This window comes from Rhinatrema bivittatum, chromosome 11 (assembly GCF_901001135.1).
Source record: "Rhinatrema bivittatum chromosome 11, aRhiBiv1.1, whole genome shotgun sequence".
Classification (NCBI taxonomy): domain Eukaryota; kingdom Metazoa; phylum Chordata; class Amphibia; order Gymnophiona; family Rhinatrematidae; genus Rhinatrema; species Rhinatrema bivittatum.
The window spans coordinates 102,149,711-102,176,635 of record NC_042625.1 but is presented as its reverse complement, the minus strand read 5'-3'; the positions used below and the strand labels follow the sequence as shown (position 1 = coordinate 102,176,635).

Genomic DNA, 26,925 nt, shown 5'->3' with positions numbered 1-26,925 from the left:
AAGAGCGACAAAAATGGTGTGGGGTCTGTACCGCAAGACGTATGAGGAGAGGCTGAAGTAGCAAATATGTACACCCAGGAGGAGAGGAGGTGCAGGGGGGATATATACAGACCTTCTGATACCTGAAAGGTTTTAATGATGTAAGAAATTCAAACCATTTCCATTGCATAGGACATTGTAGAACTAGGGGTCATGACAACTCAAAACCAACATCAGAAAATCTTTCTTCAGGGAGAGGGTGGTGGATGCATGCAATACCCTTCCGGAAGAGGGTGCGGATGAAAACAGTATATGAATTTAAAAAGGCATGGGATAAACACTGTGGATCCCTAAAGGGGAAAAAAAGGGGCATGGAGGTAACCTGCACAGAGCGGCATTTGCCGCCCTTAACAGAAACATGGGGGTAACCTGCACGGAGCGGCAGTTACTACCCTTAACAGAAACATGGGGGTAACCTGCACGGAGCGGCAGTTACTGCCCTTAACAGAAACATGGGGTAACCTGCACGGAGCGGCAGTTACTACCCTTAACAGAATGCATGGGGTAACCTGCATGGAGCAGCAGTTACTGCCCTTAACAGAAACATGGGGGTGATCTGCACTGAGCGGTAGTTATTACCCTTAACAGAAACATGGGGATGACCTGCACGAAGCAGCAGTTACTACCCTTAACAGAAACATGGGGGTGACCTGCACGGAGCAGCAGTTACTACCCTTAACAGAAACATGGGGGTGACCTGCACGGAAAAGCAGTTACTGCCCTTAACAGAAACATGAGGGTAACCTGCATGGAATGTCAATCACTGCCCTTAACAGAATGCATGGGGGTAACCTGCACGGAGCGGCAGTTACTGCCCTTAACAGAAACATGGGGGTGATCTGCACTGAGCGGCAGTTACTGCCCTTAACAGAAACATGGGGGTGACCTGCACAGAGCGGCAATTACTACCCTTAACAGAAGGCATGGGGGTAACCTGCACGGAGCGGCAGTTACTGCCCTTAACAGAAACATGGGGGTAACCTGCATAGAGTGGCAGTTACCACCCTTAACAGAAACATGCGGGTAACCTGCACAGAGCGGCAATTACTGCCCTTAACAGAAACATGGGGGTAACCTGCACGGAGCGGCATTTGCTGCCCTTAATAGAAATATAGGGGTAGCCTGCATGGACCGGTAGTCCCTGCTCTTAACAGAAACATGGGGGTAACCTGCCCGGAGCGGCAGTTACTGCCCTTAACAGAAACATGGGGGTAACCTGCACGGAGCGGCAGTTACTGCCCTTAACAGAAACATGGGGGTAACCTGCACGGAGCGGCAGTTACTGCCCTTAACAGAAACATGGGGGTAACCTGCACGGAGCGGCAGATACTGCCCTTAACAGAAACATGGGGGTAACCTGCACGGAGCGGCAGTTACTGCCCTTAACAGAAACATGGGGGTAACCTGCACGGAGCGGCAGTTACTGCCCTTAACAGAAACATGGGGGTAACCTGCATGGAGCGGCAGTTACTGCCCTTAACAGAAACATGGGGGTAACCTGCACGGAGCGGCAGATACTGCCCTTAACAGAAACATGGGGGTGACCTGCACGGAGCGGCAGTTACTGCCCTTAACAGAAACATGGGGGTAACCTGCACGGAGCGGCAGTTACTGCCCTTAACAGAAACATGGGGGTAACCTGCACGGAGCGGCAGGTACTGCCCTTAACAGAAGCATGGGGGTAACCTGCACGGAGCGGCAGTTACTGCCCTTAACAGAAGCATGGGGGTAACCTGCACGGAGCGACAGTTACTGCCCTTAAGAGAAACATGGGGGTAACCTGCATGGAGCGGCAGTTACTTCCCTTAACAGAAACATGGGGGTAACCTGCACGGAGCGGCAGTTACTTCCCTTAACAGAAACATGGGGGTAACCTGCACAGAGCAGCAGTTACTGCCCCTAACAGAAACATGGGGGTGACCTGCACGGAGCGGCAGTTACTACCCTTAACAGAAACATGGGGGTAACCTGCAAGGAGCGACAGTTACTGCCCTTAACAGAAACATGGGGGTAACCTGCATAGAGCGGCAGTTATTACCCTTAAGAGAAACATGGGGGTAACCTGCATGGAGCGGCAGTTACTTCCCTTAACAGAAACATGGGGGTAACCTGCATGGAGCGGCAGTTACTTCCCTTAACAGAAACATGGGGGTAACCTGCACGGAGCGGCAGTTACTACCCCTAACAGAAACATGGGGGTGACCTGCACGGAGCGGCAGTTACTACCCCTAACAGAAACATGGGGGTGACCTGCACGGAGCGGCAGTTACTGCCCTTAACAGAAACATGGGGTGACCTGCACGGAGCGGCAGTTACTACCCTTAACAGAAACATGGGGGTAACCTGCCCGGAGCGGCAGTTACTGCCCTTAACAGAAACATGGGGGAAACCTGCACGGAGCGGCAGTTACTGCCCTTAACAGAAACATGGGGGTAACCTGCACGGAGCGGCAGTTACTGCCCTTAATAGAAATGTGAGGGGTAACGTGCACAGAGCAGCAGTTACTGCCCTTAACAGAAACATGGGGGTAACCTGCACGGAGCGGCAGTTACTGCCCTTAACAGAAACATGGGGGTAACCTGCCCGGAGCGGCAGTTACTACTATAAGAAACTTGCTGGGCAGGCTGGATGAAGCATTTGGTCTTGTCCTGCTGTCATCACTGTGTAATAAAAATGAATCTGCCTAGGATATCCTCAGGTTTTCTGCCACTGCAAGCGACAAACAAGGAACAGTGCAGCAGTAACCATGGCAACCTCCTCGGCAGCAGGGTGCAAACATGGAGGCTCAGCCTGTTTTCCCTTCAGATCATCTCTGCCACGGCTGAAGTCCGTTTCTAGTTTTCTGTCTAACTGGGTGGATTGTTTGTATTTTGGGGGGATTTTAGACCTCGACTTCCAGCCGCAAGCATTGCCACGCCTGACATGAGCCAGGAATGTTTTACCCAATTAGTTTTACCCAACTCAGCCATCGCAGCGGCAAGGCCCATAACTCTAACCTACTTCTGACTTCATAGAGCAACCTTCTTGCTGCAGTCCTGATATGGGAAATGTGACACTTTATCTTCAATACCGTTCCGCATCCAAGGCGGAGATTCAAATTAATTGGCTGATATAGTAAAAATTGCGGGAGAGTCCACTCTCCTGTGCACGCGATTCAGTAAGTTAATTTATTAATTTAGGGCCCGCGGTAAAAAGAGGCGCTAGGGACACTAGCGCGTCCCTAGCGCCTCCTTTTGGACAGGAGCAGCAGCTGTCAGTGGGTTTGTCAGCCGACGCTTAATTTTGCCAGCTTCGGTTCTCGAGCCCGCTGACAGCCACGGGTTCGGAAACTGGACGCCGGCAAAATTGAGCGTCGGCTTTCAACCCGCGAGCCGCGGGCCCATTTTAACTTTTTTTTTAAATTTTTAACTTTTTTTTTAACTTTCAGGACCTCCGACTTAATATCGCCATGAACTGAATCCTGTATTTGATGGGCATGCACATACACATGCCCATGTGCATGGGAACATGCACATTATAAAGTGCAATACCTGGGCGCAAAGGGGCTTATTTTGTTTAAAAGCTCGCAGCGATGCATTTGGGCCTTCCCCAGTTCCCTCCCAGTCTGCTCCAATTAAGGAGCGGACAGGGAGGGAACTTCCCTAACCCCCTACCTATCCTTCCTCCCTCTTCCCCTCTCCTCCTCGACCCATAAATCCAACCTACCTATCCTATGTTTTTGTTTTTGAACGTAGCTTCTCTCCTGAGTAGACGTTAGTTCCACGCTCTGGCCGGCTGCCGGTGCGTGCTTCACCGGGTCAGCACCTAATGGCACTGTCCTAGCCGGCCCCCACCCCTCTTAAAAAACACAGCACCTCCGTGTGTACCGGGAGATATGCGTGCGGCCGGGCTGCTCTGAAAACGCACTCCGTGCGCACGCGGCTAACTCTGGCCCTCCTCGAAACACATCTGACTTACGCGCCTAAATTCTAGGCACATAAGATGCGGAATATAACTTTTCAGTTATCCGTCTAAATGGCTTTAGAATATCTACCTCTAAGTATTTTTATCAGTCAGGGAGCGATTTGTATAAAGAGCAGTACTGGCAGCAGACTCACATCACATCACATTCAGAAGAACTCGTGATTTTACAGAGGAATTTAAGGCAAGTGGGTAGACGCTGGCAACTGAGATTTAAAATGGATAAGTGTAGAGCACAAGATTAGTAAAGTGCAGTAAACTTTAAATGAAGTGATTCTTGCTAATATTAACCAGGAAAAAGACAAGGATATTAGTTAGGACAAATGAGAGATCTCAGGAAGTTGTGTTACTGTCAGTGACCAATGAAAGGCAAAGTAGTGCCCGAAACATTGAGATCACACGGGTGAGTCCTGAGAAGGAAAGATCATAGGCTCTGTAACTTATAGATCAGCTTCATTCTAGCCACCACTTTTGGTCCTGCAGGAGCTATTTCCTCTCTATAACAATTCTGAACCTTTTTGCTTGCTCAGAAATTTTGGTTTTTGTTTTTATTTTTAGACAAATATATCATCCTTCACTGTCTCCTGCCGTCACCTCCTCCTCCCTGCTCTCCTCTATCTCTCTTTCCTAAGTGGTTAGAGCAGTGGACTGAGAACTAGAGAAGCTCAGGGTTCAAATCGTATTTCTTCCACTGGCTCCTCGTGACCTCGGGCAAGTTACTTCAGGTACAAACTTTGATTTTAAGTTCTCTGAAGCAAGGAATGTAGCTCACTTTCAAAGTCTCGTCTCTCTCTCATGTTGCCTCTATCAGGATGCAGCTCACTCCTCAGCTATGCTACACTTTCATTCTCTTTCCTATAAATACAAAACCTGTGTAAAGCAGAACCTGAGAGCCTTCTGCACCCCAGGTTGGCTGAGGCCGAAGAGACTGTGGAAAGAGCCCCCACAGCTCCTGGGTGGGGAGCGGAAAGGAAGTCATGGATTTAGCACCCAAGGTTCGGGTTTCATCCTCCTCTTCCTGAAGGCTTCCAGCTGTAATGTTTAGAATGAGGAGAAAATCCCAGGTCATGGCCCCAGAATTCCAGCTGAAGAAAAAGGAGAAGCAAACCAAAAGCGAGCAGAACTTGAAATGTTTCCAAATATTTATATTTACACCAGGGGAAGGCAACTCCAATCCTGGTCTGCCACACAGAGGTCTGGTTTCCAAATTATCTGCAATGAATATGCAAGAGATATGCAAAAGTATCTTCCTCATACTCATTAGAGATGCCCTAAAAACTCCGGGACACATTATTATTCTTTGATGCATTAACTATTTGACCCTTGCCATGCAAGGAATATGTCTTGGTTGGTCCCCTGATTCGGAGGAAGTGTTGGAGCAGGATGGCAGGACATGACTTCTTACTGCCTGAGTCTGGTATAAAAGATTGTCATTGCTGCTGTTCTTTCATCCTTTGCAGGAACATTTCCAGTGTCGGGGATGGGGAAGCACAACAGTAAGCTGGCACCTGAGATGCTTGATGACCTGGTGAGAAGCACAGAATTCACTGAGCAAGAGCTGAAGCAATGGTACAAGGGTTTTCTGAAGGATTGTCCCACTGGCATCCTCAATCTGCAGGAGTTCCAGCAGCTCTACATCAAGGTACTGGAGACATCAGAGCTCCTGAGTGAGAGGACAGTTCACCACATAGACTATTAGACTCTGCTAGCTTCAGTAGTCCCAAGCATTCCTAAGAACTCTCCAGGTTTGACCCGGAGACGTTGAGATTTAAATGCTGATTCCTTCTGTCCTGTTATCTGGAGGGGGAGAAACAACAGGAGGGGAGGGCCTGGCATAGGAGCAGAGTAACTCTTCTTTGCTCTGCACTGTGTTTCTTGCACGAGAGGGTAGGGGAAGGATTAGGGAGCAGAGTGGCTCTTCTATTCTTTTCAGTCTCAGTTTCACCCCTCACCCCCTCCCACTCTCTGCTTGCTACCAGGGAGGAGAGGGGCTGGTGCAGGAAGGGCTGTTATTTGCATAGTCAGATTCTTTGCATGATCTCTGTGTACTTGTGTCTAGGGAGGGGAAGAGCACTGGGGTCAGGGAGAGTGGGGGACAGTGTTGCATGTTGAGGTCAGGAAAGGGGAAGAGTGTTGGGGTTTCCTTAAGGATAGAAGAGAGAGGGCAGGGGATCATCCCTAGGGGTAGGAAAGATAGTGAGAAAATGTGTGTGTGAGGAGAGAGAGGTTTGGTTTGGGGGGTTTTTTTTTGGGGGGGGGGGGGCCGGAGGGAGTGGAAGAGAAAAGTTGACCCATACCTTCTTCCACACCAAATCTCAGGGTAAATACAACTCAAACCTTTCCGAATATGGTCCCAGTTATGATGAAGAGGATTGTCCTGTTTTCTATGCATGGAAATAAAGGTTAAACAAAACCAAAATGTCACTTTATGCTTTTTTGTTGCTTTATTTTCTTGCATTTTCTATGAAATTGTTCTGTATCTTGCTTAAGCAGTTGTCCTCCTTGCCATTGCACCAAGGTCCCATTCTGTCAAGAAGAGGGTGGAAGCTGGCAGGTCTAGATTTAGGCAGGGACATAAGAATATCCAGGGCAGCTTGTTTCCGCTTGCTTTAGGGCAGCTTTAAAAGGGCGCCACTGGTACTCTGCCTGTCAGTTTCTCCAAAATAGAAGTCACACATCGGCTGATTGAATGGGAAGATGGATGTCTTCTAGCTCAGCTGCGTGCTGCCCTCTTGTGGCACTCTGTGCGCCGTGCAGGAGCTTTCAGACTGGCCTGAGCATTGTCTCCTAGCTCAGCTGCGTGCTGCCCCCTTGTGGCACTCTGTGCACCGTGCAGAAACTTTCAGACTGGCCTGAGCATTGTCTCCTAGCTCAGCTGCGTGTTGCCCTCTTGTGGCACTCTGTGCGCCGTGCAGGAGCTTTCAGACTGGCCTGAGCATTGTCTCCTAGCTCAGCTGCGTGCTGCCCTCTTGTGGCACTCTGTGTGCCGTGCAGGAGCTTTCAGACTGGTCTGAGCATTGTCTCCTAGCTCAGCTGCGTGCTGCCCCCTTGTGGCACTCTGTGCGCCGTGCAGGAGCTTTCAGACTGGCCTGAGCATTGTCTCCTAGCTCAGCTGCGTGCTGCCCCCTTGTGGCACTCTGTGCACCGTGCAGGAGCTTTCAGACTGGCCTGAGCATTGTCTCCTAGCTCAGCTGCGTGCTGCCCCCTTGTGGCACTCTGTGCGCCGTGCAGGAGCTTTCAGACTGGCCTGAGCATTGTCTCCTAGCTCAGCTGCGTGCTGCCCCCTTGTGGCACTCTGTGCGCCGTGCAGGAGCTTTCAGACTGGCCTGAGCATTGTCTCCTAGCTCAGCTGCGTGCTGCCCCCTTGTGGCACTCTGTGCGCCGTGCAGGAGCTTTCAGACTGGCCTGAGCATTGTCTCCTAGCTCAGCTGCGTGCTGCCCCCTTGTGGCACTCTGTGCGCCGTGCAGGAGCTTTCAGACTGGCCTGAGCATTGTCTCCTAGCTCAGCTGCGTGTTGCCCCCTTGTGGCACTCTGTGCGCCGTGCAGGAGCTTTCAGACTGGCCTGAGCATATTAGCGCACCCATGAGGTCAGCCTGCTGTTATAATATTTAGGCGCAATGGGAAACTGAAGTTCTTTGAACTTAATTAGTTTTGATGCTGGTAGTAACCAAAACAGTGAGAAATCCAGCAGCACTGGGGCTGAATGCAAAGGAAAGTGGTAGGGAAAGGAAAGAATAATTATAGAACCAGAGATCAGGTAGGGTTAGGCACTTAGATGTTTTGCATATCGGCCTCATAGCTTTTATTTGTTTCTCTGACAATTATAACCTGAATAGAATAATTCCAGCTCAGAGCAGAAGTCTCAGGAAAAAGTTGAAAAAAACCAATCCCATTTGCAGCTGATTCTCGTGGCATTTAAATAGACAATAGTGCAATTGCTGCCGGATCTATGCCCGCAGGTCCACTCAGAAAAGGGGTGTGGTCATCTGCTGTGCTCATTTCTGGCCGTAGGAAAGAGGCAATATCAGCACTGATCGACCTCTCGGGGGGCACACGATTTAATATTTAAATGGGCTGCTGCGGTAGGAAGTAGGCACGAGGGGAAATTGTGCTCCCCTAGGACCTCCTCGGCAGCAGGCGCCCAGGAGAAGTGGCTGTCAGCGGGTTAGGAAAACGGACGCTCAGCCACGGCTTAGGAAGACGGATGCACGTTTATTGAGCGTCCCTTTTCCTAACCTGACCGCCGACACACTTTTTTAAAATTTTAATATATTTTTTAAAGGTTCTTCTCCTTTTTGTTCCTCCAACTTAATATCACCATGATATTAAGTCAGAGGAAGCACAGAAAAGCAGTATTTTCAGCTTTTCTGTACACTTTTTTTGGGCTGCTCCGGGCAGGCGTTAATTTCTGAGGGTAAAAATGTGCCCATTGAGAGCACTTTCTTTTTTTTGATTAGGGCAAAATAGCAAATAGCCTCATCAACATGCATTTGCATGTGATGAGTGCTATTAACATTGCAGGGGGTTGGATGCACGTTTTGGACATGCTAATCCCTTATAGCATAAGGGGGTTATTTATTTATTTACACATTTTAATTATCATCATTCCATGTATAGATCACAACGGTTTACAAAGTGACATTCATAGTTATAACTCAACAAACAAACAAATAACCATTAGTTGCAGAAGTGGTATTAATTGGCAGGCTTTATTCAAGTGAAAGTTTCTAGTGTATTTTAATTGATTTAGTACATAAGGCTAAGGGTACAGGTAATTAACATAAAATCATAATTTTCATGTCTTAGTGAGTTGTTTTGAGAGTCTTGCATTCTCTCGTTTGATTTATTCTTCATTATTTGATTATCTTTTGTCCTTCTTGTTTTTGTATCTCTCTCTATTTTGATGTTTTATGTTAAATTCTAAGCATTTTTTAATAACCATGTTTTTAATTCATGTTTAAATTTCTTTCTGTTTGGTAAAATATGTAACATCTCACGCAGAGAGTTCCAGAGCTTTGGACCCACTATGGAAAACATCAGACGGGTGCTCCATATTGTGGGAATAGACAGTAGACCTTTATTGTGAGTGTTCGCTGAGGATTGTGCAGTTGCAGTGTCTCTCCTAAGAAGCTGGTGTTTTTGGAGTGAATGATGTTGAAAATTATCATTAATACTTTAAAGTAAAGTCTGGATTGTACTGGTAACCAATGTAGTGACATCAGCATGGATGTAATGTGATCATATTTCCCAGATTCTATTAAGAGTCTTGCTGCAGCGTTTTGTAATAGTTGTAGTGGTTTTAAGTGACTTGCTGGAAGACCTAGAATTAAGGAATAACAGTAGTCAACATCTGAGAAGATTAGAGTTTGAAATACAGTGCGGAAGTCCGCAAGAGTTAATAATGGTTTCAAGCGACTCATAGTCACAGCTCGGTGTAACCTCTCTTAATTAGTTTCTTGATGTGCATTTTCATTGCAAGGTTCTCATCTAGCTGTACCCCTAAATCCTGTACTTGATTTGAGGGGTTAATTTGGAAATTACCCAGGTCTAGGGCAGGTGGTTTAAATTTTGATGGGGTTCTACTCGGCCAAATGATTTCCGTTTTTTAAATTTAATGTCAGTTTAAGTTGCAATAGTTCTTGCTGTATTGCTTTCATCCTGGGTGGAGAATATCGACGCTATGTTTTCAAATGGTCTGGCAAGTGGGATGCAAAACTGTAAGTCGTCAGCATACAAGATTCGGCAGTAATTTACATAGTGGCCACATGCAAATATTGAATAGTATTGCTGAGAGGGTAGCCAGGACCAACTCATCTCCCAGCACCCACCCTCGCACAATCAGTAGCAATGACAACTCCGACAGTCAGTGGGGATCAGACAGGTGCCCGATCTCAAGCATGCACCATGCACCCGCCAGCAAGGTGCACCCATCCAGGCCAGCCAAACCTTGAGTCATTACTATTTGCATGACTCCCGCCACCAACCAGCAAGGAGTCGTGACACTAAAGCCCCCGCCATCCTCCAGCAAGGAGCCTCACGCAGGACAACTGCACCCAATTGTCCCGCCGTCATTCCGACCTGACTCCTGTCGGGTCATCACACCGTTAAACACCAGCTTGCAACCCGCCCCCAGCGGGACAAACCCCAACCATTAACATATCCAAAACATGTGAGGGTGGGTGGGAGGGAAGCTGCAGGGACACCTATTCAGCCAGGCCAGAGCCGATTGGCTACCCCAACCCTCAGGGAACCAATGTTCCCAGATTGCCCCCAGAGCTTTGAATTCAAACCTCGACGTGAAAAGCAGCGGCACAAAGCACTCAGGTAGATTTTAAAAGGGTTACGCGCATAAGTTATGCTCGTAACCCCCTGCGCGTGCCGAGCCTATTTTGCATAGGCTCGGCGGTGCGCGCAAGCCACAGGACGCGCGTAAGTCCCGGGGCTTTGCTAGGGGGGCGTGTCGGGGGCAGCGCGACGTTCGGGGCATGGTTTTGGCCCGGGGGTGTTTCGGAGGCGTAGCTGAGGTCTCCAAAATCGCTCCCAGTCTGGGGAATTGCGCGGCGGCGGCCGACCAGCGCGTGGGTATTACGCCTGCCCCAGGCAGGCGTAACTTTCGCGATAAAGGTGGGAGGTTGTAGATAGGGCTGGGGGTCTGGGTTAGGGAGGGGAAGGTGGGGGGAGGCCGAAGGAACGGGCAGCGCGCGCAGGGCTCGGTGCGCACAAGGTGCAGAAATGTGCACCCCCTTGCACGCACTGACCCCGGATTTTATAAGATACGCACGGCTACGCGCGTATCTTATAAAATCCAGTGTACTTTTGTAAAATCTACCCCACTCTGCACACGGCGGACTCGTTCCTGGCCCCCACATTCTTCCGGCACCCCCATACTTAACGGGGTGCCCTTCTCAACACCTGTATCACACTGGAAAGCGTCAGATGTGTGGTTACCAAATTTGACTTGGAATGTTTTGTTAGATAAAAAAGAAGTGAACCAACTGAGAACCGTTCCATCGATCCCTGTGTTTCTCACCTGATGGCAGTAACAAAGGCTGCTCTAAGTCCAATTAGCTCAAGGCATTGAGGTTCGTCTGCGTCAAGTCCTCGTAAAACCGAGTCCGTTAGTGAGAGGAGTACAGTCTCGGTTGAGTGATGTTTCCTAAATCCAAATTGATTTGGGTAGAGAATATTTTCATCTTCCGGGTGATTTACAAGTTGGGATAACGCTGCTTTCTGAAGAACATTTGCTAGAAATGGCAGGTTGGATATTAGACGATAGTTGTCAGTTCTACTGGATTTATTTTTTAAGATTGGCTTTATCACCACTTGTTTAATCCTTCTGATAGTGAATGATTAGTTAGGGTTGTGATTGTCTGCATGATTATGTGGTGTACTTGTTTCAATGAACTGGTTTGTATTGGGTCACTTGGGTGAGTAGCAGCTATGACTTTAGCAATGATTTTACTGATTTCCTATCGAATGGAGACCACTTACCTTTGTCATTTGAGTCTTCAGGTGCCTTTGTTAGGGGATTGTTTTTTCAATTGATTGGTTTTGTCTATGAGTGCGGTGGCATATTCGTTGCATGTGGACAAGTGCAAGGTGATGCACATAGGGAAAAATAACCCTTGCTGTGGTTACACGATGTTAGGTTTCATATTAGGAGCTACCACCCAGGAAAAAGATCTAGGCATCATAGTGGATAATACTTTAAAATCGTCGGCTCAGTGTGCTGCAGCAGTCAAAAAAGCAAACAGAATGTTAGGAATTATTAGGAAGGGAATGGTTAATAGAACGGAAAATGTCATAATGCCTCTATATCGCTCCATGGTGAGACCGCACCTTGAATACTGTGTACAATTCTGGTCGCCGCATCTCAAAAAAGATATAATTGCGATGGAGAAGGTACAGAGAAGGGCAATCGAATTTATTTATTTATTTATTTATTTATAGTTTTTTTATATACCACCGCTCATCAGAGATATCACGTCGGTGTACAGTGAACAATGATAAAGAGGATAGAACAGCTCCCCTATGAGGAAAGGCTGAACAGTTTGGAGAAGAGACGGCTGAGGGGGGATATGATAGAGGTCTTTAAGATCATGAGAGGCCTTGAACGAGTAGATGTGACTCGGTTATTTTCACTTTCGAATAATAGAAGGACTAGGGGACACTCCATGAAGTTAGCATGGGGCACATTTAAGACTAATCGGAGAAAGTTCTTTTTCACTCAACGCACAATTAAACTCTGGAATTTGTTGCCAGAGGATGTGGTTAGTGCAGTTAGTATAGCTGTGTTTAAAAAAGGATTGGATAAGTTCTTGGAGGAGAAGTCCATTACCTGCTATTAAGTTCACTTAGAGAATAGCCACTGCCATTAGCAATGGTTACATGGAATAGACTTAGTTTTTGGGTACTTGCCAGGTTCTTATGGCCTGGATTGGCCACTGTTGGAAACAGGATGCTGGGCTTGATGGACCCTTGGTCTGACCCAGTATGGCATTTTCTTATGTTCTTATGCTCTTATGAGTTCCCATACACTCCCTCTGGTGTTATCTGGAACCTTCCCTGCTCTTTTGTCCTTTATATCACTTCCCTGAGGGGAAATCTCACAAACCACAGTGCATACTCTGCAGTTTACACTTTGCAAACCTTTCTGTTGCCAAGGGGCTACATTTATGTACATTAACCTGTTGCAAAGTAACGAGTAAAGCCCCAAAACGCTCCCCAAAAAGCGGCCACATTTGTGGGTTCTGAACTTGCGCCCACACTTACGCTCGTACAGGTGACGCATGGGCATTACTGCTTCCTTTACTCAAAGCTGCCCAAGCTAAAGGCCCGGGAATTCTCTTTCCTGTTTCTCTTCTGTACTTTTATCATTTTGGGGGGTCATTTTTAAGCTGCAAGCTACAGCCACATTTCCAAAGGGAAATTTGGATACCCGCAGACCTTGCACAGTAAATCACTCATGGGGTCTGCATGGCACAGAGGGGGAGTGGGTGCTTGGTTACCTGGGTTAAATCTTTAGAAAATTGTTTTCTTTTTATATATTAGTTTGGCAACAAGTCATGGAGGACACATTTTATACAATGTGGCTACCTCTCTTAAATAGTAAGCTTTGACAATTCTCCTCATCCAATTGCATTTAAGAGATGACTCTTTTGGGATCCTGCCAGCTACCTGTGACCTGGATTGGCCATTGCCGGCCTTGATGGATCCTCAGTCTGACCCAGTTTGGCAAGTTCTTGTGACTATATTAACAGGTCTGTTGATTGCTCTTCCCCTTCTCTCTCTCTCTTTCCTGAGTGGAGGAGATGGAAATCGGGGTTTAAACCCTGCTGCTGCTCCTATGACCTTGGGCCAGTCCCTTCAGCCACCATAGCCTCAGCTCACGTTCTTGTGGAAAATATGCTGATGTGCACCGTGGGTTCAGAGGTAGCTGGAGGTTTTCTACATTCAAAGTACACCCCAGAAAATAGAAAATAAAATCACTGCATGTAAGTTGTTACTTTTCCCTGCACTTAGCACAAGTCATTTTAGGAGAAATCTTTCCAACTTGTCCTCAAAATGTTTGATTACATCTGTAGATGAACTTGCTACAGAAGCACACGTGAACGCTAACGCTCTGCTTTCTTTCCACGACTCCCCTGCTGTTTGATGACCTCATATGTACAATGCTTGCTACCAACAGATTTCCTTATAAGCTTTCTTTTTTTTTTTTTTTTTTAAATGGGGTGTAACACCAAATAAATAAAATATTAGTAAAATTAAAATAAAATTGCCACAAAAAGTGATGTGTGCTCTTGTGAGCGAGATGGAGGCTGCCATTATTAGATGCTAGAGAGATTGTTGGAAATGATCTTAATTGCTTATTACTTAAAAATCCATGTTTTAGTTTATATGAGCAGAAAGCTGCTCTCTGCACCTGCAGTTACAAAGGAACAATTTAGTGAGGAATTTGAGGCAGAAACCCCTGCTGGGAGGATTCCTGCCCATAGATGCGTGAAAGCTTCCATTTCTGTGCCTCTTTGCAGTTTTTCCCCTATGGCGATGCGTCCAAGTTTGCCCAGCACGCTTTCCGTACATTCGACAAGAACGACGACGGCACCATTGACTTCCGGGAGTTCATCTGCGCCTTGTCCGTCACCTCGCGGGGAAGCTTTGAGCAGAAACTGAACTGGGCCTTTGAGATGTACGACCTGGACGGCGACGGAAGGATCACCCGCCTGGAGATGCTGGAGATTATCGAGGTAGCGACGTTTCCCATTCATTCATTCATTGCACGCATGTTTTATGCTGAAAAGATCTGTGGGGGTGCCAGACTCCTCCATCTCTGCCTCACTCCTATCCTATCCTGTCCTGCTCCATCCCTGCCTCACTCCTATCCTGTCCTGCTCCATCTCTGCCTCACTCCCATCCTGTCCTGCTCCATCCCTGCCTCACTCCTATCCTGTCCTGCTCCATCTCTGCCTCACTCCTATCCTGTCCTGCTCCATCCCTGCCTCACTCCTATCCCATCCTGTCCTGCTCCATCCCTGCCTCACTCCTATCCCATCCTGTCCTGCTCCATCCCTGCCTCACTCCCATCCTGTCCTGCTCCATCTCTGCCTCACTCCTATGCTGTCCTGCTCTATCCCTGCCTCACTCCCATCCTGTCCTGCTCCATCTCTGCCTCACTCCTATGCTGTCCTGCTCTATCCCTGCCTCACTCCCATCCTGTCCTGCTCCATCTCTGCCTCACTCCTATCCTGTCCTGCTCCATCCCTGCCTCACTCCTATCCTGTCCTGCTCCTATCTCTGCCGCACTCCTATCCTGTCCTGCTCCATCTCTGCCTCACTCCTATCCTATCCTGTCCTGCTCCATCTCTGCCTCACTCCTATCCTGTCCTGTCCTGCTCCATCCCTGCCTCACTCCTATCCTATCCTGTCCTGCTCCATCTCTGCCTCACTCCTATCCTGTCCTGTCCTGCTCCATCTCTGCCTCACTCCTGTCCTGTCCTGCTCCATCCCTCCCTCACTCCCATCCTGTCCTGCTCCCTCCCTGCCTCACTCCCATCCTGTCCTGCTCCATCTCTGCCTCACTCCTATCCTGTCCTGCTCCATCTCTGCCTCACTCCTATCCTGTCCTGTCCTGCTCCATCCCTCCCTCACTCCCATCCTGTCCTGCTCCCTCCCTGCCTCACTCCCATCCTGTCCTGCTCCATCTCTGCCTCACTCCTATCCTGTCCTGCTCCATCTCTGCCTCACTCCTATCCTGTCCTGTCCTGTTCCATCCCTGCCTCACTCCTATCCTGTCCTGCTCCATCCCTGCCTCACTCCTATCCTGTCCTGCTCCATCTCTGCCTCACTCCCATCCTGTCCTGCTCCATCCCTGCCTCACTCCTTTCCTGTCCTGCTTCATCTCTGCCTCACTCCTATCCTGTCCTACTCCTATCTCTGCCTCACTCCCAGCCTGTCCTACTCCATCTCTGCCTCACTCCCAGCCTGTCCTGCTCCCTCCCTGCCTCACTCCTATCCTGTCCTGCTCCTATCTCTGCCTCACTCCTATCCTGTCCTGCTCCTATCTCTGCCTCACTCCCAGCCTGTCCTGCTCCCTCCCTGCCGCACTCCCAGCCTGTCCTGCTCCCTCCCTGCCTCACTCCTATCCTGTCCTACTCCTATCTCTGCCTCACTCCTATCCTGTCCTGCTCCATCTCTGCCTCACTCCTATCCTGTCCTGCTCCTATCTCTGCCTCACTCCCAGCCTGTCCTGCTCCCTCCCTGCCTCACTCCTATCCTGTCCTACTCCTATCTCTGCCTCACTCCTATCCTGTCCTGCTCCTATCTCTGCTGCACTCCCAGCCTGTCCTGCTCCATCTCTGCCTCACTCCCAGCCTGTCCTGCTCCCTCCCTGCCTCACTCCTATCCTGTCCTACTCCTATCTCTGCCTCACTCCTATCTGTCCTGCTCACTCCTATCCTGTCCTGCTCCTATCTCTGCTGCACTCCCAGCCTGTCCTGCTCCATCTCTGTAACCCAGAGCAACGTTGAGCAGATTCTTCCTTCTGCGTAGCTGAGCAGACGCTGCATCCCTCCCTGCTGCTGCAGGATACTGATGGGATCTTGTCTTGTTTGGGGTTCCTCAGGCATAAGATTCCAGTAACTGCTCTGCATTAGACACTTTAACAAATCTCACCTTCTAAATTGCTCCGATTATCCTTCGCCTCAGCCAAAGCCACTCGGTATCCTGTGCTCGTTAAGCCTGGCATCATGACCTTTGTTCCCTTGGACCCTTCCGGGCTAACAGGAGGGGAGGTGCTGCTGCTATAACCTACAGCAGATGTCTGCACTTGTTTTCCTGCAAATTAATGCACACAGACATGAAAATGCAATCCATACACTGTGCTCCTCCTTCCCTCTCCCCCGGGCAGGACAGGATTCTGATGAACGGGGGAACATTCTCTATAAATGTGACCTGGCTTTTAGTGCGCAGGCCCCAGTGTGTTTGAAAAGCTGCTGGCTTTGTGTGCTCTGAAACGTAAAAGCTGAAGTACAGATCTCGCTTGTATTTTTGGGAGCCAACATTCGAGTGGGATGGAACCCACTCGTGTAATGTCCAGCAAACGGCAGCCAGACCCTGCGGATCGTCAGTTCCTCTGGAAGGAGCGAGGAAGTCAAGTCACCGTCCCTGTAATAGCAAACATACATTTATTTTTTCTGTAATAATTATGGCTTTTGTTTCTGTCTCTTTCTCCATCCTTTCCTCATTTCATCTTCCCTGACAACGTTCACACTCATCCTCTCTGCAGGCCATTTACAAGATGGTGGGCACAGTGATTATGATGAGAATGAATCAGGATGGACTGACGCCTCAGCAACGCGTTGATAAGATCTTTACCAAGATGGATAAAGACAAGGATGATCAAATCACGCTGGAGGAGTTCAAAGAAGCAGCAAAGAGTGACCCCTCTATAGTTCTGCTCCTGCAGTGTGATATGCAAAAATAAATCCACCCCCACCCTATCTGAGAGGAAACACACGCTAACACCCCTGCTGTGGCCCTTTAAATGTCAAGCACCCTCATCCCAAAACTGACCCTCCCCAAGCCGAGTGCACCCTAATGCCCCTGCAACAGCCCCTTCTATATCTCATACTCTCCATCCCAAAACTGACCCTCCCCAAGCCGAGTGCACCCTAATGCCCCTGCAACAGCCCCTTCTATATCTCATACTCTCCATCCCAAAACTGACCCTCCCCAAGCCAAGTGCACCCTAATGCCCCTGCAACATCCCCTTCTATATCTCATACTCTCCATCCCAAAACTGACCCTCCCCAAGCTGAGTGCACCCTAATGCTCCTGCAACATCCCCTTCTATATCTCATACTCTCCATCCCAAAACTGACCCTCCCCAAGCCGAGTGCACCCTAATGCCCCTGCAACAGCCCCTTCTATATCTCATACTCTCCATCCCAAAACTGACCCTCCCCAAGCCGAGTGCACCCTAATGCCCCTGCAACAGCCCCTTCTATATCTCATACTCTCCATCCCAAAACTGACCCTCCCCAAGCCGAGTGCACTCTAATGCCCCTGCAACATCCCCTTCTATATCTCATACTCTCCATCCCAAAACTGACCCTCCCCAAGCCGAGTGCACCCTAATGCCCCTGCAACAGCCCCTTCTATATCTCATACTCTCCATCCCAAAACTGACCCTCCCCAAGCCGAGTGCACCCTAATGCCCCTGCAACAGCCCCTTCTATATCTCATACTCTCCATCCCAAAACTGACCCTCCCCAAGCCGAGTGCACCCTAATGCCCCTGCAACATCCCCTTCTATATCTCATACTCTCTATCCGAAAACTGACCCTCCCCAAGCTGAGTGCACCCTAATGCTCCTGCAACATCCCCTTCTATATCTCATACTCTCTATCCAAAAACTGACCCTCCCCAAGCCGGAGTGTGCCCCTAATGCACCTGCAACATCCCCTTACATCTCAAAAAAGATATAATTGTGAAGGAGAAGGTACAGAGAAAGGCGACCAAAATGTTAAAGAGGATGGAACAGCTCCCCTATGAGGAAAGACTAAATAGGCTAGGACTGTTCAGCTTGGAGAAGAGACAGCTTAGGGGGGATATGATAGAGGTCTTTAAGATCATGAGAGGTCTTGAACGAGTAGATGTGACTTGGTTATTTACAGTTTCGAATAATAGAAAGACTAGGGGGCACTCCATGAAGTTAGCAAGTAGCACATTTAAGACTAATCGGAGAAAATTCTTTTTCACTCAACGCACAATTAAACTCTGGAATTTGTTGCCAGAGGATGTGGTTAGTGCAGTTAGTGTAGCTGTGTTTAAAAAAGGATTGGATAAGTTCTTGGACGAGAAGTCCATTACCTGCTATTAATTAAGTTGACTTAGAAATTAGCCACTGCTATTACTGGCATCAGTAGCATGGGATCTTCTTAGTGTTTGGGTAATTGCCAGTTCCCTGTCGTACCCGGATCAGTCCAGACCGTGGGTTGAGCCTCCTGTGCAGCAGGTGGAGAGAGAGACTAAAACTGAAAGGGTGTCCTATATGAGGACAGAGCCCATCCTGTAACCCTTCAGTATTTGTCTCCAGCAGGGGCAGCAGTTCACCCTTCAGTCTCCTAATCTAGGCTACTCAGCCTTCTTTTTCTTCCTTCCTTCTTGGATTAAGCAAGTACTTATTCCTTAGGGATCTCGTTTGGTTTTCTTCCTGTAAAAAAAAAAAAAAATAGATACTAGATAGGGAGTTTAGCTTTTCTTTTGTGCAGGAAACGGTCCCGTCTCCTGGCTCTTGCCGGACTCAGGGGGGCTTCACCCCTTGTGCGGAGCATAGCCTGAGTCCATAAGTGATTCCCGGTGTGGGGGCCGACGCTGGTGGTCCAATGCTTATCTCCCCCCCTTGGCTGCGATTTAATACTGATTTTTAAATTGTACTTACTGGGGTTTTGGACAGGCAGCCGGACAGGCAGGAGTTAGCAGGTTTTTCTCCCCTGCTTCACTCCTGCTGGCAGGCTGCCAATCAAATCTATTTTTAAACTTTTTTTCTTCAGAGCGGCTTCTGATGCCGCGGCTGGCAGCCTTCCTTCACTGTGAGCAGCCCTCCTCGTGATTTTCGCGCGAGGGGCTCTGCTCAGCCTGCCTGCCTGCCTGCCTGCCTGCCTGCCTGCCTGCCGGATGGGGGAGATCCCTCCTCAGCAGGACAGGCAAATTTAGCTCGGGGATCGTGTCCCCTCAGCATGGCCAGGCCGTTTCCGGGTCGCAAAGCCCGGGAATGGCGGCCATCTTGGATTTTTCAGCGGCTCAGAGAGTTTCCTCGCTTTCACTCGTTTTGACAGTGGCGTGCTCCCATTTTATGAATCACTGCGATTGCCTGATGTATCTTCACTCCAACATCCTCACCAGGTTTTTTCACTTTCGGCCGCTGCCCTTTGGCCTCGTGACTGCGTCGAACGCTTTTCCCGAGGTCTTGGTGGTGGTACTTGTGCGGGCCCAGTCGATGGCTCTTGCCAATCGAGCGGTGGATCAGGTATTAGCTCACTTCGCGTCTCTCGGGTGGATATTGAGTTCTCCCGTGAGCAACCCTCAGCCCTCCCAGGACTTAGTGTTCCTGGGAGCCCACTTCGACACTCGCATGGGGCGAGGCTACTTGTTGGTCTTCAGGTCCATGGTCTTCCACCATCGACCTCGTCCCCTGGGCATTTGCTCATATGCGATCGTCACAGAAAGCTTTGCTATTCCGTTGGCAGCCGGTGTCAGAACAGTTTCACATAATTCTCCCGCTTTGGACTCTACCGTCGCCGACTCGTAGTGGTGGCTTCGCTTCCTCATCCTCTCCAGGGAATACCTCTCCCAGCTCCACAGTGGACGATAGTCACCATGGACGCCAGTCTCTCGGGTTGGGATGTGGTCTGCCTATCCCAGTCCACCCAGGGGATCTGATTGCCAATCCAGTCTCACTGGCACATCATTTGGTTGGAGGAGCCGGCGGTGCGCTTGGCTCTGCAGGAGTGATCCGCGACAAAGCGGTAAGGGTGCTGTCCCACAACTCCACCACCATGTCTTACATCAGTCATCAGGGGGGCACCCGCAGCCGTCTGGTGACCCTAGGAGCCAGCCATCTCTTCACCTGGGCGGATCGTCCCTTGGTTTGCCTACCGGCTTCCCGCATCGCGGACAAGGAGAATGTTCCGGTCGATTTTCTCAGTTGCCAATCGCTTGATCCGGGGGAGTGGGTTCTCTCGGATGCAGCCATGGATCTGATTGTCGACAGGTGAGGCCCCACCCCCTTGGTCCTCATGGTGACCTTGCGCAATTCCATGGCAAGCTGGTTCCTCAGCCGCTTGAGGGAGCACGGCTTGGAGGGCGTGGATACTCTGGCTCTCTCTTGGCCTTCAGACGTCCTTCTGTACGTGTTCCCCCTGTGGCCCTTGGTGGGCAAAGTTCTCAGGAGAGAAGGGTCCCACCGGGGATCTGTGGTTCTGGTAGCACTCCAGTGGCCACGCAGGCCATAGTTTGCAGATCTCATCAGCCTGGCGACGGACGGACCTCTTCGGTTAGGTCATCTCCCTCACCTACTTCGACAGGGGCCTGTATTTTCCGACCAGACCGATCACTTCTGTCTAGCGGCCTGACTTTTGAACGACGATGCCTGAGGCGTAAGGGCCATCAGGAGGAGGCCATCTCCACTTTGCTGTGGGCCCAGAAATAGTCGACTTATCCAGCATATCCAGCATAGCTCTCTGCTTCAACGGCAGGGGAGAAGAAAAAAACTGATACCTCACGCATATCCAGCATAGCTCCCTGCTTCAACGGCAGGGGAGAAGATAAACAACCAATAAGGGCTGTATAACATAATCTGGGTAAAAACAAATAAGCATGGGTGTAGCTTGCTTATTGCGGCGGTTACTACCCCTACTACCTCTAACTACTCAAGCTAGATATTTCACTTGGATGCAGCTCCATCACCGCTCTCTACATTAATGGTGGGGGTGGAAGGGAATTAGAACCAAGAGCTAAGAGAAACAGATAAGTATGAGAGAAGAAATGAGGGAAGCTTGCTGGGCAGACTGGATGGGCCATTTGGTCTTCTTCTGCCGTCATTTCTATGTTTCTATGTTTCTATGTTTCTATGTATCTGGAAGATTTTGAGTCTGTTTGTGTGGAGTCGGGTGTCTCAGCGCCCTGGTCTTGTTGGTGCTTTCTTTTCTTCAGGAGGGTCTTCCAGGGGTTTTTTCTTCCAGTTCTCTGCGTGTCCAATTATCTGCCCTCGGTTCTCTCCAGAGTTGGGTAGAAGGTCATCCTTTAGCGGGCCACTCGGACGTGATTCAGTTCCTGAAGGGAGTCAACTACCTACACTTGCCTTCTCGCAACAATTGCCCGTTGTGGAGTCTTACCCTGGTCCTCCGGGCCCTCTGTGCTGCCCCGTTTCGAACCTCTCCGTCAGGCTAAGTTACAGGATCTCGCACTCAAGACCGTTTGTTTCTTGTCTCTACCGCTACCTCCTCCGCTCGGCGGTCCCAAGCCTTCTCCTGCTGGGACCCTTTCTTGTGCTTCTTCGAGTCAGAGGTTTCCTTCAAGTCTGTTCCTTCTTTCTTGCTGAAGGTTGCCTCTGCCTTCCATGTCGACCAGTTGGTAGAGCTCCCAGAATTCTCCCCAGGGGAGATTGCGGGTACGACTGGGGGCGATCTTCGTACACTGGATGTCAAATGGGTTCTACTCCGGTATCTTCAGGTTAGCAATGGCTTTCGGGTCTTGGACCATCTTCTTGCTCTCTGAGTGTTCCCATTCGGGGTGCACTGGCTCTAAGATCCTTTTTTGTGCAGTGGTTGAAGGTGCGTTTTCTTCGGCCTATCTTTGCCCAGGTCGGGCGGTCCCGGAGGCCCTACAGGCGCCCTAGCTACGCTCTCAAGCTACTTTCTGAGCGGAGAGTCAATCGGTCTCCCCGCAGGTGTTTGCAGGGTCACCACCTGGTCGTCCCTGCATACTTTTGCTTGGCACTACCGTCTGGATGTGCAAGCGCCAGTTTTTTTATTCTTTTGGGCGGCGAGTGCTTCGAGCGGGACTGTCTCGGTCCCACCCAGTTTAGGGAAGCTTTGGTACATCCCACAGTCTGGACTGATCCTGGTACGTACAGGGAAAGGAAAATTAGTTCTTACCTGTTAATTTTCGTTCCTGTAGTACCACGGATCAGTCCAGACGCCCTTCTCTGTTTGTCTTTCTTTCTCTCCTCTCGAAGCTTGTTCTTGCAGATTCACAGATTTTGATGCTTAATTCTTTACAAGAATACTGAGCAATTACATCGGAAGCCTTGGTTGTTCCAGTACCAAGTATATGCAAGAGCGTATAGTCTTACCATGTTCTTTCATTGTTCTAGAGTTGCTCCATTGAGCTTTCTAGTTACTTGCTTGATCCTATTCTGGTTTTGTTGTTTTCTCTTTGACAATGGTTATACTGAAGGGTTACAGGATGGGCTCTGTCCTCATATAGGATACCCTTTCAGTTTTAGTCTCTCTCCACCTGCTGGAAAGGAGGCTCAACCCACAGTCTGGACTGATCTGTGGTACTACAGGAACGAAAATTAACAGGTAAGAACTAATTTTCCTGTTCTTGTAGCCTGGATTGGCCTCTGTTGGAAACAGATGCTGGACTTGATGGACCCTTGGTCTGACCCAGCATGGCCATTTCTTATGTTCTTATGATATCTCATACTCTCCATCCCAAAGCTGACTCTCTTCCCAAGCCAGAGTGCACCCTAAAGCTTCTGCAACAGCCCCTTACATGTCTCAAACTCTGCATTCAAAAACACCGTACTCGGCCAAAATCAAACCAGCACACCAGTCACAGCTCCTTATACCTCATCTTCCCAACAAAATGCATCTGTTGGCCTCCTTCCTCTATCCATTCCTTTACATCAAGAAAGAAATTCACAGCAAAATAGTGAAAAAGAAATGGGCTTCTTGGTAAGCACCTGGACGCTCAGAATAGTATAAACCTTGGAGTGCAGCATGAAAATTGGCTCACAGACCCAGTGGCGTCCCTTCTCAAGTGCCAGCCCCTCCATCGTCATGCATTCCCACACCAAGAAGACAATTCTCTAAAGTATTTAGCTAAGTAACTTGGCCTGGCTGGCTAAAAGTGCAGACAGCCATCCATAGTGTAGGCTGGCTTAGAAAGAGGCTGCATGTTTTGCATCCCTTCACCCATCCCAGCTTCTCTCACATAGTACACGCATGCAGCTTTCCTTATTACATGTTTCCTTCAGTGATGCCTGTGAATACTGCTAATAACCTGACTGCCCCCTGTGCAGCTAACCAAACCTCTACACGCTACCCTCCAGCCTCGTGCCAGCCCAGCGAAGCCTGTGAATGCTGCTATTAACCTAACTGACCCCTGTGCAAGCAGCCAAACCTCTACACGCTACCCTCCAGCCTCGTGCCAGCCCAGCGAAGCCTGTGAATACTGCTAATAACCTGAGTGCCCCCTGTGCAGCTAACCAAATCTCTACACGCTACCCTCCAGCCTCGTGCCAGCCCAGCGAAGCCTGTGAATACTGCTATTAACCTAACTGACCCCTGTGCAAGCAGCCAAACCTCTACATGCTACCCTCCAGCCTCGTGCCAGCCCAGCGAAGCCTGTGAATACTGCTATTAACCTAACTGACCCCTGTGCAAGCAGCCAAACCTCTACACGCTACCCTCCAGCCTCGTGGCAGCCCAGCGAAGCCTGTGAATACTGCTATTAACCTAACTGACCCCTGTGCAAGCAGCCAAACCTCTACATGCTACCCTCCAGCCTCGTGCCAGCCCAGCGAAGCCTGTGAATACTGCTATTAACCTAACTGACCCCTGTGCAAGCAGCCAAACCTCTACATGCTACCCTCCAGCCTCGTGCCAGCCCAGCGAAGCCTGTGAATACTGCTATTAATCTAACTGACCCCTGTGCAAGCAGCCAAACCTCTACACGCTACCCTCCAGCCTCGTGCCAGCCCTCTGACGACTGTGTATACTGCTAATAACCTAACTGACCCCTGTGCAAGCAGCCAAACCTCTTCACGCTACCCTCCAGCCTCGTGCCAGCCCAGCGAAGCCTGTGAATACTGCTATTAATCTAACTGACCCCTGTGCAAGCAGCCAAACCTCTACACGCTACCCTCCAGCCTCGTGCCAGCCCTGTGATGCCTGTGTATACTGCTAATAACCTAACTGACCCCTGTGCAAGCAGCCAAACCTCTACATGCTACCCTCCAGCCTCGTGCCAGCCCAGCGAAGCCTGTGAATACTGCTATTAACCTAACTGACCCCTGTGCAAGCAGCCAAACCTCTACACGCTACCCTCCAGCCTCGTGGCAGCCCAGCGAAGCCTGTGAATACTGCTATTAACCTAACTGACCCCTGTGCAAGCAGCCAAACCTCTACACGCTACCCTCCAGCCTCGTGCCAGCCCAGCGAAGCCTGTGAATACTGCTATTAACCTAACTGACCCCTGTGCAAGCAGCCAAACCTCTACATGCTACCCTCCAGCCTCGTGCCAGCCCAGCGAAGCCTGTGAATACTGCTATTAATCTAACTGACCCCTGTGCAAGCAGCCAAACCTCTACACGCTACCCTCCAGCCTCGTGCCAGCCCTCTGACGACTGTGTATACTGCTAATAACCTAACTGACCCCTGTGCAAGCAGCCAAACCTCTTCACGCTACCCTCCAGCCTCGTGCCAGCCCAGCGAAGCCTGTGAATACTGCTATTAATCTAACTGACCCCTGTGCAAGCAGCCAAACCTCTACACGCTACCCTCCAGCCTCGTGCCAGCCCTGTGATGCCTGTGTATACTGCTAATAACCTAACTGACCCCTGTACAAGCAGCCAAACCTCTACACGCTACCCTCCAGCCTCGTGCCAGCCCAGCGAAGCCTGTGAATACTGCTATTAATCTAACTGACCCCTGTGCAAGCAGCCAAACCTCTACACGCTACCCTCCAGCCTCGTGCCAGCCCTCTGACGACTGTGTATACTGCTAATAACCTAACTGACCCCTGTGCAAGCAGCCAAACCTCTTCACGCTACCCTCCAGCCTCGTGCCAGCCCAGCGAAGCCTGTGAATACTGCTAATAACCTAACTGACCCCTGTGCAAGCAGCCAAACCTCTACACGCTACCCTCCAGCCTCGTGCCAGCCCTGTGATGCCTGTGAATACTGCTAATAACCTAACTGACCCCTGTGCAAGCAGCCAAACCTCTACACGCTACCCTCCAGCCTCGTGCCAGCCCTCTGACGACTGTGTATACTGCTAATAACCTAACTGACCCCTGTACAAGCAGCCAAACCTCTACACGCTACCCTCCAGCCTCGTGCCAGCCCTGTGATGCCTGTGAATACTGCTATTAATCTAACTGACCCCTGTGCAAGCAGCCAAACCTCTACATGCTACCCTCCAGCCTCGTGCCAGCCCAGCGAAGCCTGTGAATACTGCTAATAACCTAACTGACCCCTGTGCAAGCAGCCAAACCTCTTCACGCTACCCTCCAGCCTCGTGCCAGCCCTCTGACGACTGTGTGTACTGCTAATAACCTGAGTGCCCCCTGTGCAAGCAGCCAAACCTCTACACGCTACCCTCCAGCCTCGTGCCAGCCCTGTGATGCCTGTGATACTGCTAATAACCTGACTGCCCCCTGTGCAAGCAGCCAAACCTCTACACGCTACCCTCCAGCCTCGTGCCAGCCCTGTGATGCCTGTGAATGCTGCTAATAACCTGACTGCCCCCTGTGCAAGCAGCCAAACCTCTTCACGCTACCCTCCAGCCTCGTGCCAGCCCTGTGATGACTGTGAATACTGCTAATAACCTGACTGCCCCCTGTGCAAGCAGCCAAACCTCTTCATGCTACCCTCCAGCCTCGTGCCAGCCCTGTGATGCCTGTGAATGCTGCTAATAATCTAACTGCCCCCTGTGCAGCTAACCAAACCTCTTCATGCTACCCTCCAGCCTCGTGCCAGCCCTGTGATGACTGTGAATACTGCTAATAACCTGACTGCCCCCTGTGCAAGCAGCCAAACCTCTTCACGCTACCCTCCAGCCTCGTGCCAGCCCTGTGATGACTGTGAATACTGCTAATAACCTCACTGCCCTGATGCTAGGCTTCATTCATTCAGAACTTTTCCCTGTATTTTTCTCAGTTTTGTTAGTTGTCCGTGGAGGATGTCATACATATTATTTCCTTATAAAAAGGGAAAGTGTTTTTGCTAAAGTTCCTTCAGGTTTCCACTGCCTGCAACCACATTTCCAAAGAGAAGCTCACTGTGGTCTTTCCTTGTGAAAATGCAGGGCCAGCTCTGCCCCCGTGTTGTGCTGTGAAAGTGTGCACAGATCAATCCACCTATTTATTTTCAGGTAACATTTCCTGAGAATGGATTTCAGGACTCCTCTTTCCTCTCTCATCACACGTTTAGTGCTTCCTCTGGTGGATCCTCCTCTACTGCCATCCCACTATCAATTAGGGAGCCTGGGGGTTTTGTGCTGGACCCTCTTCTTTGTCCTGCTTATAGCCTCATTCATTTTTAACCAAGCTCTTAATAAATGAAATTCTCCAAGTCTCTTCTGCCCTGTATGTCTTAATTAGATTGTAAGCTCTACTTATCAGGGACTGTTTGCACAGTGCTGTGTATGGTGAGTAGCACTATAAAAGTGTTTAGTAGTAGCAGCAGCTGCATCCTTTGCAGTCCTTGTGCTTGTAAGTTTATCTGCAGACGGGGGACTTCCTGACGTACCCAGGTAACATCACAAAATCTAAATCATTCATGTCTGCAAGAAAAAGACAAAAGATAAGGTTTTTAATCCTTGCAAAGTCTCCTTCTGAGTTATTTTCTTCTTTCCATCCCTAATCCAGTGCTAGTGGAAGAGTATTTGGGACCCCAGGAGAATCCCTTCCTGAGC

General features: G+C 49.6%; 1 protein-coding gene across 2 annotated transcripts; it reads left to right on the top strand.

Moving 5' to 3' along the window:
* The first annotated feature begins 5,467 nt into the window (after nucleotides 1–5,467).
* Nucleotides 5,468–25,377, top strand: HPCAL4 (hippocalcin like 4). 2 transcript variants are annotated; one of them, XM_029571835.1, is made up of 4 exons: nucleotides 5,468–5,641; nucleotides 14,032–14,247; nucleotides 16,785–16,965; nucleotides 23,310–25,377. In XM_029571835.1, the coding sequence occupies exons 1-4, from the start codon at nucleotides 5,480–5,482 to the stop codon at nucleotides 23,378–23,380; spliced, it is 630 nt and encodes a 209-aa protein (XP_029427695.1). In that variant the 5' UTR covers nucleotides 5,468–5,479; the 3' UTR covers nucleotides 23,381–25,377. The 2 variants fall into 2 exon arrangements, with proteins under 2 accessions (XP_029427695.1, XP_029427696.1); XM_029571836.1 differs by lacking the exons at nucleotides 14,032–14,247; nucleotides 23,310–25,377 and having other exon boundaries at nucleotides 16,785–17,955.
* The last annotated feature ends 1,548 nt before the right edge of the window (nucleotides 25,378–26,925 follow it).